A 13,849-nucleotide genomic window follows, 5' to 3' on the forward strand; every position below is an offset into this window, starting at 1 on the left:
ATATATTATTAAAAACCAAGAAAAAATGCAACTATATATATTATCTGAACTATATATTTGAGTTAATCGAAAAAAAAAACTTATATGATTGGAAGGGACAAAGTTAATAATAAACAAGAAACTTACATGGGAGGGAATACTAAACATTGGCCAATAAAAACCTTAAATATTGCCGTCCAAACCTAAGAAAGGTTACCTGAAAATAATACTTAGACACATTAATATAATCAATGCTAAATAATTATATTATTATAAAAAAAATGTTAAAACACAATTTGGCATTAAATTGATTAATTAATCAATTAAATAAAAGCTAGTAATTTAGAATCATCAACTTCTCTGTGCCTTACATGTGTGACCAAATAAAATATATGTCTCATAAAATTGACCAATAAGATCGTCTCACATGATTTTTGTGTTTTTAAAATACATATGCCAATAAGACATATAAATAACACAAGCCTTGGCATTAAAAATAAATGAAGATTGCCTACAATAATCTCTATTATGGAATTTTCTAAAAGATCGACTTAGTTATTTAGAAATCGTTTAAGATAATTTGGATTTATAACCGATAAAAAAACCGTGATATTTAAGTTTTGAAATACATATTAAACATTATTTTAATTCGTTTTGTGCTCTTACAAAAGTGATCTTGACGTTGTTGTCGATTTGCTTAATTGTTTTCGATATTAAATATAGAATGGTTGATGCATTGATTTTTATAATATTTTTGGAAGATATTATATAAAAACAAATTATTGTAAGTTCTTTTATGTTTGACCACGGATTCTGTCTGATAAGACGGTGAATTATGCCTCCTTTCTTCCCTGATTTCTGACGTATTATTGTTGGATTTGTGTTAATGAATTGAGTTAATGTTAAAAAAAAATTGACAGAATTTTTGAACATTTTCTCTATATATATAAAAAAAATCACCGTATTCAGTAATAAATTGTCAAATGCCGGAAATAAAAAAAAAAACGCTGGAAAAACAAAATATAACAAGCAAATGCTGGGGTAAATTATCAAAAGCAAAAACTTGTGTGTCGTACTTTATGAGACGAATATTTATTTGAATTATTCATAAAAAATATTATTTTTTGTGTTAAAAATATTATTTTTTATTTGAACATGATAAGATTGACTCATCTTAGTTATAACTTATAAGAATGAGTCTAATGTGAGACCGTCTCACGGATCTCAATATGTGACGGGTCAACTTTACTCATATTCACAATATCCGTCTCACAAATAAAATCTATAAAACCGTCTTACACGAGTTTTTACCTAATTATAAAAAGTCGTGATCTCAAACTGTACAGTTTTTTTTAAAGGGATTAACATCTTCAAAATGCAGTAATAAATTGTCTCCTTTCTTGCCTTCCTCTCTCTTCCGTTTTCCTTTCTCTTTCTTCAAAGTGTCACTCCTGTGACAGTAACAAAGAGAGGTGGGAAGAGAGTGAAGAAATGGGTTGGTTCCTCTGTACTGGAAAATCAAGGAAGAAAGGGAAGAAGCCGGTGGAAATCAAGTCTGAAGATCAGATCCCTTCAAATTTAGGTGCTTAGGAAGTACACAAAACGAATTAAAGATTTTTCATTTATGGGTTTTATTCTTTAATTTCCTGAGACCACTTTGACTTTGTTTCGCTTCTGTTTAAATATTTGGTTTTTTAATTTGGGTCATGGTGCTTTAGTTCTGCATTTTTATGTGTAATTGATGTACTGAGCAGAGAATATGCGGGTTGCATAATGTGTGCGGATAATTGGCCTTGTGTCGTTCCACTGATCTAGCTTTTTTTTTTTTGCTGTAAATGCTTTGAAACAATCCGAATTCTTGGGTATGTGGCAAAGATTAAATCTTTGAAGATTACGTGTAATTTTTTCTAGGTGACACTTTGCATAAGAAGATAAAAGGGGTATCATTGACTAGTTTTAGACAGTGTTTGCACTTTGTTAGTCAATACGATTTTTTTTATTTTTATTTTTGCTTTGATTGCCTCTGTGAGTTCTATTTTACACGATAAAAACGGGCAAAAAGGAGTAATATTACTGGTAACGGTCTAATCAGATTACCAGTGGCGCGCCTGGTAGTTAAAGGAAGTTTTAAATTGCATCAGAGTTTATGTTTTTATAAGCTATTTACTTCCTGGATCTTGTTTGGTTTTCTAATCAGAAAGTTTGAAGAGCTTAAAAAGCTGAAATTCCACGGAATTATTGCTCTCCTCATGATTTTTTTATTACAATATACTGTACCCTTTATTGACGTTTCAGTGATGCTTAAATAGTAAAGTATGTATTCTGTTCTATGACTATTTGGAAGTCTTTGTTAACCAATTGTAAAAGATTGAAGTTTAGTCTCCGTGATTATTCATGTTTGAGATGGCTTTGAATATAGCTTTTATGTACTCATTGTAGAAAAACAGAAATCAAATCCTGCCGAGGTTACTAACGATAGAGGTTCTGGTCATATTGCTGCACATACATTTACGTTTCGGGAGTTAGCGAATGCAACCAAGAACTTTAGGGCAGATTGTCTGTTGGGTGAAGGTGGATTTGGAAGAGTGTATAAGGGAAGACTGGAGAGCACTAATCAGGTTTGTCCTCTCAATCATGAAAGCTGAGGTGTTGTCTAGTCCTGCTCTCAACCCCATAGTGCTTGATAGTATTGTTTGAAATGTTATTTATGCATAACTTGTGGAAATTTATATTGTTCATGATGTGTGAAGAAGGTGAAAAAAATAATTTTTGGTTTGCAAAAAGAAGAAAAAAGCGCTTTTTTTATAACAATTAATTTTTGAATAGTTGACTGTGGAGTACCTCCACAATCTTTTACTCGCACTCCTCTCCATAAATTTTAATTTTTTAACTGGCGATGATATCATTCACAAATATTATAGGTGCTGAAGGAGATAATTATTTGCACGACACAAATTGTTATTTTCTTGCCATTTGAACCACACAATTTGTTATTCGCACTTCACTCAACCTTTTAGTTTATGAATTGACTAAAACAACTCATAGGATTTCAATTAAAATTTTCAAGTGAAAACACTTCATTTAAAAACAGTAGTCATCTCACGTTGTACAAAATATGATATGATGTCACCACCTTCTGAATGTCGGTCACTTCCTTAGCAGCCCTCAACCATTCAGGAAGACCTCTTGTTCTGACTTGTTCTAAGAAGTATTGTTGATTTTGGCTCCTTGAAACTATCTCCTATTATCTCACATGAGTTTTCACAGGATGCTAGAACCGTCAAACAATGTTCTTCCATAAAATTTTCAACTTCTTGGTTTTGGTAGTTTTGGCTAAAAGTTCAGGCTCAACCCATTTAGAGAAGTTTTCACGTATAAAACTAGTTTCCTTGAGAAGGCAAACAGTAGAAATGTAAATATCTTGTTTTTGGTAATTTTGGTCCACGGCTCAGTTTCAACCCATTTAGAGAAATGACTATTTATCAATGAATTACTAGTATATCCATAGTCATTTTCTCAAACTTGTGTTGGCCTACACTGGCAATTAGTCAAATACTTCTTCAATTTCGTGAATGTTTGGTTGCACCTTTCATGCCCCACTGAAATTGACTTGCTTTTGAAGTACCCAAAAGAAAGGGAAACTTTGATGCGAAGATCGTGAAATATATCTGGCTATGGGTACTATTTTCTCAGCCATCATTTGAACTTCCTAAATATTCCTTGGAGGGGCCATGTTCTGTATGGACCTAAACACCTAACTTTCTCAGGAGTAGCTTCAATCCTCTTTTTATATCATATAAATCCAAGAACCTTTTCACTTCTCACCCCGAATACACATCTACCTGGTTCAATCCCAACTTATACATTTAACTTCTCAGCCCGAATTCTCATCTTTCTATGCCGTATAACCTTGTTCATGTTCTCATGCCATTTATCTCTGGCCAGTTGAAGGAGGAGTGATCGTGATTACGAGTGCATACGTGGCATAGCTTGCATTCCCGATTTCCATAGCAACATCATCCTTTTCTATTAACTATATTTCATATATTGTGCAGTCTGCAAGTACTCATTCATCAATTTTCAGAATTTCATTTCTTTTTTGGCAATCAAACTTACTTTGGACTTTAATAGTAAATCAATTAATAAATGTTATGTTATCATCAAATATTGAAATGTGCAATATTTTCACTTACACACAGAACATAAACAGTTAATCAAAATTTTAAATCATTATAACTCGAGAAAGTGTGTGGTGTACTGTGATAGAAAAAAATTGAATAAAAGATACATTAATAATAATATATTATATGAATATACATTATTAGATCCAGAAAAATGAATGATAAAAGAATGAGAAAGTAGGTTCATGATTGTATAAAGAAATAGAAAGGAGAGAAGTTTCATGGTTGATTCAAATATGAGATAATAATTTGATTGGAAATTATTGAAAATAAAAGTTTAGAGAAGTCTTTAGATATGATATATCGATAAAATTTTGAATTGTAAGGCTAAATTGAGTGGAGTTTGGGAGCCCAGCCTCAAGCTTTCCAAATTTTTGTTTTACACAAAATGAATCCTATTTTGGGTTTCGTGCAGATTGTCGCAATAAAGCAACTTGATCGGAATGGTTTGCAAGGGAACCGTGAATTTCTTGTAGAAGTTTTGATGTTAAGTCTACTTCATCATTCGAACTTGGTAAACTTGATCGGGTATTGTGCTGATGGTGATCAGAGGCTTTTGGTGTATGAATACATGCCATTAGGATCGTTGGAAGATCATCTACATGGTAATCTTTTTTTGAATTTCAGATTGTTTACTTTTTTAGTATCGAAGGATCGAAAAACATTTGTTATTATCTTATTTGTTTTTTTGCTTGATTTTGCCGCCGTTTCTATTTAATCCATTTGATATTGATATAGAAGTTATCTATGCTTTGGTCAAATAGTTTATGTTTGGATATTCCTCAGACCTTCCACCAGATAAAAAGCTTCTCGACTGGAATACAAGAATGAAAATAGCTGCTGGTGCAGCCAAAGGGTTGGAATATTTGCATGATAAAGCAAATCCACCTGTTATATATCGAGATTTAAAGTGCTCAAACATTTTACTTGACGAATGCTATCACCCCAAGCTATCTGATTTTGGTTTGGCCAAATTGGGGCCTGTTGGTGATAAGACCCATGTATCTACTAGAGTAATGGGAACTTATGGATATTGTGCACCCGAATATGCCATGACAGGGCAGCTTACACTGAAATCAGATGTTTATAGTTTTGGTGTTGTCCTTCTAGAGATCATCACAGGAAGAAAGGCTATTGACAATTCAAGAGCTGCTGGCGAGCACAATTTGGTTGCTTGGGTAAGAGATTCTTCTACTTCTTTTGCATAAAATATTTTCTTGTTTTCTTGTCTAAGGTTTTGGTTGATTGTGTGATATATATCTGATATAAAAATTGGGGTCACAATCGACAGATGACATATTAATTGTAGATTCAGAGAAATTGAGGGAAGACTAGAAGTGGTAAAATTGGTATACTAGAAGGCACCGCCTAGCCCTGGGCGGTCGCCCAGCCTAGTTGATGCCAGCTGCCTAATTTAATAAATAGACTTTTTTAATTTTTAAAAAACGATTATTCGGCATATTTTTCAATCAGTTTGTATCGGTGGAAGATAAGGAAAATGTCATTGTTTTTTAGTTTGAATCCGATATAGATAAATTATCGAAGAAACATTTTGATGAACAAGAAGAATAAGATATTTAAGTAAGAAAATAAAACCACATAGGCGGTGGGAGGTCGTCTGCCTACCGCATTTTAGAACACTGGGGGAATTTAACTTAATATGATGATACTGAGCATGACTTGAGGGATTTGGTAATAATTAATATTCCGAAAGTGCGTTGGGGATGACAGATTCAGAAGAAATTATCGGTAAATAGACAGTAGAAAATACAGGTTGATACACTATAACATAAAAGAAAACTTTAATAATCAATTACTATATATTAAATCAGATGATCTTTCTCTAGTTGGAATTCCATTTTTTTTGTATAATACTATATATTAAATCAGATAATCAATTACTATGCATTTTTTTTTCCATTTTCCTTTTGTCATCTTAAGAATAAGTAGGAGATAGTTTTGTCACTGTAAGTCATCGTTCAAGTTATTGGACAATACAGGAGTTGATAATTTTTAATCCATGAAACATTAACATGAGCTTTATATATTATATTTATTCTAACGGATATTTTACCAGATGAAACATATTTTGCGCATGAAATTCATGTGTAGCACCTAGTGCTCCGCTCCCTCCCAATTTCCTGTGATTTTAGAATACGTATGCAATAACGTGCTTCCTTTGTAATTTACTAAATTTGTCATTGTGAACTAGTTCATTGTCGGAGGTATGAATAGCGAAGATGAAATTTTTAATTGCATTTCACATCTCTTGTACTTATTAGGGGATGATATTTTAGTGTATTAAACATTAAACATAATCTAAATGTGCAGCAAAATTATGTAATTGTACCACCAAGTTGAATATTTGATTTCTCTTTTAAGACCTGCTCTAATAATTTATACTTTATATTTAAATGTTACAACCAAGTTAGCAACCATTAATTACAAATGGTACTTCTAATCATAAAGTCATAGAAGATTGGAATTCTAATTGGAAATTAATGTTAAGTTCTTTTAATTCAAGACTCGAAGAACCTGTTTAACTTCTGATACCACAAGTCTGCACATAGTAACTACTAAAGTATTATATTCTAGGGATATTCCTCAACTGCCTCTGTGGAAAATTGTTGCATAATCCTATCTGACACCTTCGTTTACTTACAAAATATTCCACATTGCTGATGTGGCGTCTTATATGGGTAGTCCATGTGTAACCAGAAACACTGGAAATCATCTCTGCCACTTTCTTGTCTCTGATTTCTCTTTATAAGTTCTCATCTCTTCCAGCTCATCTTGCCTCGATTGTCTTTACCTTAATTACTCCTGCCATGTAACTTCTCTGTGCTGATGAAATTGAATTCTTCCGGTAAAGCAAATTTCTGGGGCCTTACAGCCAATTAGACCTGTGGCAGAGAAGTTGGCTATTCAGATTCTACGCCTGGATTCGCGTTTTATAGGGCTTGTGAGTGTGAAAAATGAATGCGTTTAATGGCACCAATTGTGGAAATAGTCGTGTGTATATGGATATGCATTGTTTGAAGGAATTATAATAGTGCCATTTGGTTAACTTCTCGATTTGACTGATTTTAAAGTTTTTGAAATAGAGTTTAGTGGTATCTTTTTAATGGAATGCTGAAGTTATATGTTTGGTTATAAAGAGATAGCTTTAATAATTATATGAAATTGAATAATATAATCATATGTAGAAAAAAGTAGCGAGGAAAAAATTATTGTGTTGAATATTATATTTCGAAGAGCTGATTTGAAATGTGAAAGGATGTATGCTTTAAATTTTTTGGGGAAAAATAGTTAGGCTTTTGAGTGGAGAAAAGCCTAACCAAATGTAACCAATAATTTATATAACTCCTGCTAGACCGAGAGATGGATGGTTCAAATTAGTGTCAGCACTCCTTCCAACAAAGGAAGATTCAAAGAATTGGTTAATCTTTCAGTAGTCCTCAGAATGTATGCAAATAAGTATTAAACGTTGGCTTTACACAATTCTACTTAGAAATACAAGTACAAGTGCATCGAAGTGTTTGTATTTGTGCCAAGAAGCTCACTGTGATAACGAAAACTGCACTTTTTTGGCGACTCAAAAATCACCAACGCTAACATTATGCATATCTTACTACTTTACAGGCTCGACCTTTGTTTAAAGACCGTAGAAAGTTCTCACAGATGGCCGATCCTGTACTCCAAGGCCAGTACCCAGCCAGAGGCTTGTATCAAGCTCTAGCCATTGCTGCAATGTGTGTTCAGGAGCAACCAAACATGCGACCTCTCATGGCCGATGTTGTTACAGCTCTAACATATCTTGCTTCCCAGAAGTACAACCCTGAAACACAACCGATACAGAAAACAGGCTCAGGTTCCTCCACGCCAAGAATTCGAAGGGAACAGCGATAGCATTAGACAAAGAAGAGATACTGCCAAACAAGCACCTCTGTCATGCATGATGTTATTGCCCTAAACCTTTAAGTTCTACTTGACGTTTTCCTAAGGATGGAAGGAAGGTATATGCATTCATTGGCTGCACCAAGATTGTGGCGGTCACGAGATTTTGTCACCCCAAAGTTGGTACAGGAGGTTTTTTTTTGTCATGGTATTCTTGCTCAATTCTTATTTCTTATCTAGTAAAAAGGGGTAAATGAAGTGACATGCTAAATATGTGATGATTCTTCTTTATTTAATTTGTGTATGGTAGGTTTTCTTTAGCCTTCTTGACCATTTTCCTAATCTGTACGACTCAGACCTTGACATCTCAATGTTTTGTATCCATTGCTATAAACGGCATATTGCTTCTAGTGAGTGGCAAATTTTGGAGCTGCCTATGCATCAACTACAAGATGACGGACGAGACGATGAATGATATATGATATAGTCCGTCGGTCCTTGACTCGAATATTTTAAGTGATGCTGAATAATGCATGGAAGGACATGATTTTTTTTTTTTCATTTCTACAGGGCAAACATATATATATTTTTAAATAAACTCCTTTTAATATTAATAAGAATTTAGATATGTCAAAATCTAATAATTTTATTTTGTCAATTAATAAAATTGGTATTTTATCGTAAATATATCATGGAAAAAGTGTAAATTTATTTTATTTAAAATATGTGAGATTAAAATATTGGGATATAAATATTTCCCCTTTTTCTCGTATTTCTCCGGACCAAACACCGCGTCAGAAAAAGGGGCATAACTACAGGCATTGTTTATTCTCCATCTCCTGCGATGCTAACATAAGCCTTCTGCTAAATTAAGCTGCCCGTGCGCAATTAACTCGCCCCAACCACCACCATGCCAGGCGCCCTCAAACTCACCAATTTTATTCCCATTCACGCGCACAAGCCCTACAAATTCCTCAATTCTCTCTCTTCTCCCGCCGCCGCTGCTACCGCCACCGCCAGCACTGGTGTTCACGAATCAATCATCCGCCAAAAATGTTCGCCCGCCTTCTGGTTCCGGACATTCCGATGCACACACTCTGCGCAACGTAGAATCACCCAGAATATTTCACGAAGCCAAGACCGACACCATCTTGCCGGAGGCTTTCGTGGCGAGAAATATTGCGCATTCAGCTCCGATTCGGAAAAGAGAAGTCAAGACGGTCATTTCGATGCTCAAATGGATGCCACTGTCAATGGCAAGATCGGCAACCAATATTACGAGTCTGACGTGTCGCCGTTGCAAAACCATCGAGATAATCCGCCATCTCAGCCGTCAAAATTGCTCACGTTGCCTACGATCTTAACCATTGGCCGCGTAGCTGCCGTGCCAGTTCTCGTGTGCAGTAAGCGCTTTTCTATCTATTTACTTTTGACCGGCAGATGTGTTTTTTTTTTGTGCAACGGATTGAGCAGTAGGAGCAATTTGGCTGATAACTATACATTTATTACTCGTACCTGGATTTAATTTTTTTTCCCAGTCTTCATGTTTTCCATAGCGTTGAACTTGGAAGTATCATGTATTATATGTCGATTTAATATCCAGTTAAGAATTGACTAAGGTACTTTTACTAGCCTTTTACGTCGAGAGCTGGTGGGGACCAACTGCTACAACTGCTATTTTCTTGTGGCTGCAATTACAGATTGGCTTGATGGATACCTTGCTCGAAAGGTGTAATTCTTGTCTTTCCCTTGTTTGTTGAAGTAAATGGATGAGGTTTCTCTGTGTTGTGAACTCAAATTTGTTGAATTTTGATGGACAGATGAAATTGGGAACTCCCTTTGGTGCATTTTTGGACCCAGTGGCTGATAAGGTAACTAGCGACACACTTGATGTATTTCTTTCAGGATAGCTGCTGTTGCAAAAACTGTTAAGATGATATCATAGTTGTTGTTCTATTCTGCAGTTAAATACTCTCAGTTATCACCATCTAAAAGAAGCCTAAAATTTGAGCGTGATACCAAGTTGAAACGACCTAATTTTTATTTTTACTTTAAGAAAAAAAAATACAGTGGCCTAAACTTAAACATTTGACCATTCAAACATGACATGAAACTTTATTTTTGATAGCACAACTCATCAATAAAAATTCATAAACTTAAAACATAAATGCGGAAAAATAGAATGGCTCCGATAAGTGATTTCCGCCACGAACCGCCCATCCTCTCCAGCCAGTACACCTCGGCCATCCTCCCCTGCATTGATGAAAATTAGTGACTTTAGAGAGTCAGCAAGTTGTTACGGAGATGACAATTATCATATAATAAAATAAGACATCCATTAAACTGTTTTCCTTCAATCTTTTTGCATATAAAAATAATCCTCAAGTACGCATTTATTTTCAAAAAATATTAAAATAGAACTCGTAAAATATCATCACTTTAACCTCAAGCATAAACCATTGTCTCTCATCATAAAAGATCAACTTTGCTTAAAATTTCCTTTCTTAAAAGATTCATTTAATTTTATGAAATGTTGCTCAGAAACTCATTTCAGTCAAAATAGTTCGGCCAAACTATCCATGGATCTAGGTTGGCAGAAGCGCCCTGACCAGAAGGCCGACATCCAAAGCTCGTAATTAGCCAAGTTGGTAGAGACGTCCCGACTCTAACGCCGACTTCCAAAACCCGTAAACCGTCAAGTTGGTAGATACACCCCAACCCAAAGACTGACACTCGAAACCCGTAATACAGGCATAACTTTGCCACAGTCCATTAAAAATCTTAAAAAAATTGGGAATCACAGTCCAGCTTCCAACCTCGCATTTTTTTAAACGAAACTTTACGCACCCATCATGCACCATAAAATATTTTCTTCGTAAAAATTTCTGCGCTTGTATTTTAAAATGTCTAGCCCATAGTCAAAAAAATTCGGGTGTGGGGATCGATGATTCAAGAGCTGTGAGATCGAGCTCGAGCTCGAGCCACTACTAGCGGGAAGTGAGTACAGCACCTGCACCCGCATGCACGAACAGCCCGTCTCAAGACCCCTTGCCAGCCTGCCCTCATGTCATGCACAGCATCTCGCCACGTCCTCCATGGCTGTAACCCGATCTCCCACTCACACCAAATCTCACGAACTTTCGTTCACACCCAATCTCCCACTCACACCAAACCTACACTGTTCACGTAAGGCTAGATGGAGCAACAAAGAAATTTAGAAATCATCTGTCCAGTAGTATATGGCCTCATCCTTCTAGAAAATAAAATTTTATTTTTTTAAAATTTAAGAAGTTATCTTACCGGCTACGGGTATCTTTCTTTGGAATCTATCTCGAATCCATCTCCTGAAAAAAAAAATCATGACTCTATCGGAAATATCTTTAAAATTAATAGTTTAACAGTTAAACTTAATGAAATAAATAATATTTAGTTAACATTTAAATAAACTTATGCAGTCTAGGTAGAAATTTAAATTTCGGAGCGTTACAGTTATGTTACTATTTACTTAGTGTCGATGCTGTTAGAAAAAGCAGTCCGTGCATTCATCCGAATAATGAACTGATGCTTGATTTTCAATGAGTTGCTAAACATTGTGCACGTTTTCTTAGAGGACCTTATATTTGGTGTTTTTTTCTTTAATGGATACAGCTTATGGTTGCTGCCACCTTGATCTTGTTGTGTACCAGGCCTCATGAGACTGGTATGTTTGGGCAAGCGCAATGGCTGGTTACTGTACCTGCAATTGCTATAATTGGTAGAGAGGTTAGAGTCCGTGCACTTGTTTATTACTGAATCATTTTTATAATTCTAATTTAGACGCTGAAGGTATCATTCTACATTTTTTTACTGGGTAGAGTAGTTTTTATGTTGTAAAACTGTAGTACTTAAAATTATGTTTGCTTTCATCTGTACCTTGTTTGTTGGTAGAGTCGTCTATTAGTGCATACTTGTAAACCAATTATTTGTTTGGATCATACCAACTCATTTTGTTGTGTTTAAATTGAATGAAAAAAATAATGTGAAAATTTATTTATTGGAACAAGAAAAGAGGCAAGATCGTATTTTTTATGAGGCATGACATTGTGTACATTCATAATATCATATGTACACCTCATAAGATCTTTTATGTAGGCCTAGACAGATGCTCTTTTAGTTTTAACTTTTAACTTTTTGGACTAGTAATATGTTTTCCAAGAAGAGTTGCTTGAGTTTTTTCTTGAATTTGTCTGACATGGAACTTACCAACATAAGTATTTGCATAACTTTCTGACATGGTAGAGACGTCTTTCGAACCTTGCATCCTCATAGAACAATGAGAAACATCCTCGATTAGTTGTTTTGGAAAAATTTGCCCTTGATATTTCTGCAAAAAGAGTTTGTCTGGGATGGTGTGATGTGGATGTGTTTGGTGTTCTATGAAATGATTCGATGATGATATTTCGGATGTTTTAGTCGTTTGCATTGTAGAACCACTCATTCCTCTTCTAAGACATCCTTGTCACTTTCACTACTGGTGTTAGAACTTGGAAATCACACTGCTTTAGTTGAGATGTGTTGCTTTTAGAATTCCTTTGCGATTTCTCAGCATGACGTATGCTTTTAAATGCTACATGTTTAGGTTTTGTTTGATACATGCATATATGTGGTGGCTAACAAAAGTGTCTGCTTATAGATAACCATGTCTGCAGTTAGAGAATGGGCTGCTTCTCAGGACAAAAAGCTTCTCGAGGTTTGTATCTCAACCATGCATCTCTTAGAATTCAGATCTGACATTTCTGATCCACGAAAAATTACTCTCTCCCTCCTTCTCTTTCTGTGTCTTGCTCTCTCAGGCCGTGGCAGTAAACAACTTGGGAAAATGGAAAACTGCTGCACAGATGAGTGCATTGACTATACTTTTGGCTAGCAGAGACGGCAGGTTTTACTCTCATCTTTTATTTGATGCCATTTCATGATATTTTATGAAAATAGTGAAACTATACTTAATTGAATTGTTCATTTGATATTTCTCTGATCACTGATGCATTCCACTGTCCTCTTTATCGATCTCTGCAGTTTTGTAGGGGCTGGAACTCTTGTTTCTTCTGGGATCGTGTTGCTTTACATTTCTGCATGGCTTGCCGTGTGGTCTTTGTTTGTGTATATGAGAAAGATATGGAAGGTGCTGCTGAGATAGTTACACCAACTTCCCGTTTTAGTTCAGCGTTTAACTGATTATAGCTGAAAATGAATGGGATAATGTCGTACATTTGCGAGAGCGTGAATGGTGAAATGATCTGCTCTATGACGTTGGATGATATATTGCTGCTTCTCGTCTAATCGTTCGCATAATTCCGCAACTAGTAGAATGCGGCTGGCTAATCCATGTCTTATGTCCTGGCGCTGTCGTAGTTCGCAACTTCTTGTCGACGTAGTTTGTTGATGATTATCTTGATATGAGTGGGATATTGGCGGCTCTGAACTGCTATTTGTGTAGTAAGTATATTAGTTATATTTACAGTACGTTTGATGACAGGCTAGTGTGAGTAGTTTGCTTCGCTGAATTTTAGCTACTTCAAAGAGAAATCACTAAATCACGACACATCTTACTCATTGAAGTCATCTATTATTACATTTTTTTAGAAGCACAATTTCCCTGTGCGTGCATGAACATTAAATTTTTAATCGAATATATATAAGAGTTTAATAGTACTGTGAGTTTTTTTTTTTTTTTTTTTTTTGCTTAAAAGTTTATTATGCTTGTGTTTTGTTTTTGTTTTTTGTTTTATATATATTTTGTGTTTTTTATATAT

General features: G+C 35.0%; 2 protein-coding genes across 2 annotated transcripts; both read left to right on the forward strand.

Annotated features, from left to right (window-relative positions):
• The first annotated feature begins 1,345 nt into the window (after window positions 1-1,345).
• On the forward strand, window positions 1,346-8,481 carry LOC140817346 (probable serine/threonine-protein kinase PBL7). Its single transcript, XM_073176996.1, has 5 exons — window positions 1,346-1,561; window positions 2,419-2,597; window positions 4,576-4,765; window positions 4,947-5,338; window positions 7,803-8,481. Exons 1-5 carry the CDS (start codon window positions 1,471-1,473, stop codon window positions 8,067-8,069), a joined length of 1,119 nt encoding a protein of 372 aa, XP_073033097.1. The 5' UTR covers window positions 1,346-1,470; the 3' UTR covers window positions 8,070-8,481.
• A 365-nt stretch (window positions 8,482-8,846) lies between these two features.
• On the forward strand, window positions 8,847-13,654 carry LOC140817347 (CDP-diacylglycerol--glycerol-3-phosphate 3-phosphatidyltransferase 2-like). The gene is given in 8 exon segments (XM_073176997.1): window positions 8,847-9,460; window positions 9,690-9,740; window positions 9,743-9,786; window positions 9,878-9,928; window positions 11,706-11,819; window positions 12,730-12,786; window positions 12,890-12,975; window positions 13,113-13,654. Coding segments are annotated over 8 exon segments (1,017 nt in total). The 5' UTR covers window positions 8,847-8,967; the 3' UTR covers window positions 13,234-13,654.
• The last annotated feature ends 195 nt before the right edge of the window (window positions 13,655-13,849 follow it).

The sequence above is a fragment of the Primulina eburnea genome, chromosome 16, assembly GCF_022965805.1.
Source record: "Primulina eburnea isolate SZY01 chromosome 16, ASM2296580v1, whole genome shotgun sequence".
Lineage (NCBI taxonomy): Eukaryota > Viridiplantae > Streptophyta > Magnoliopsida > Lamiales > Gesneriaceae > Primulina > Primulina eburnea.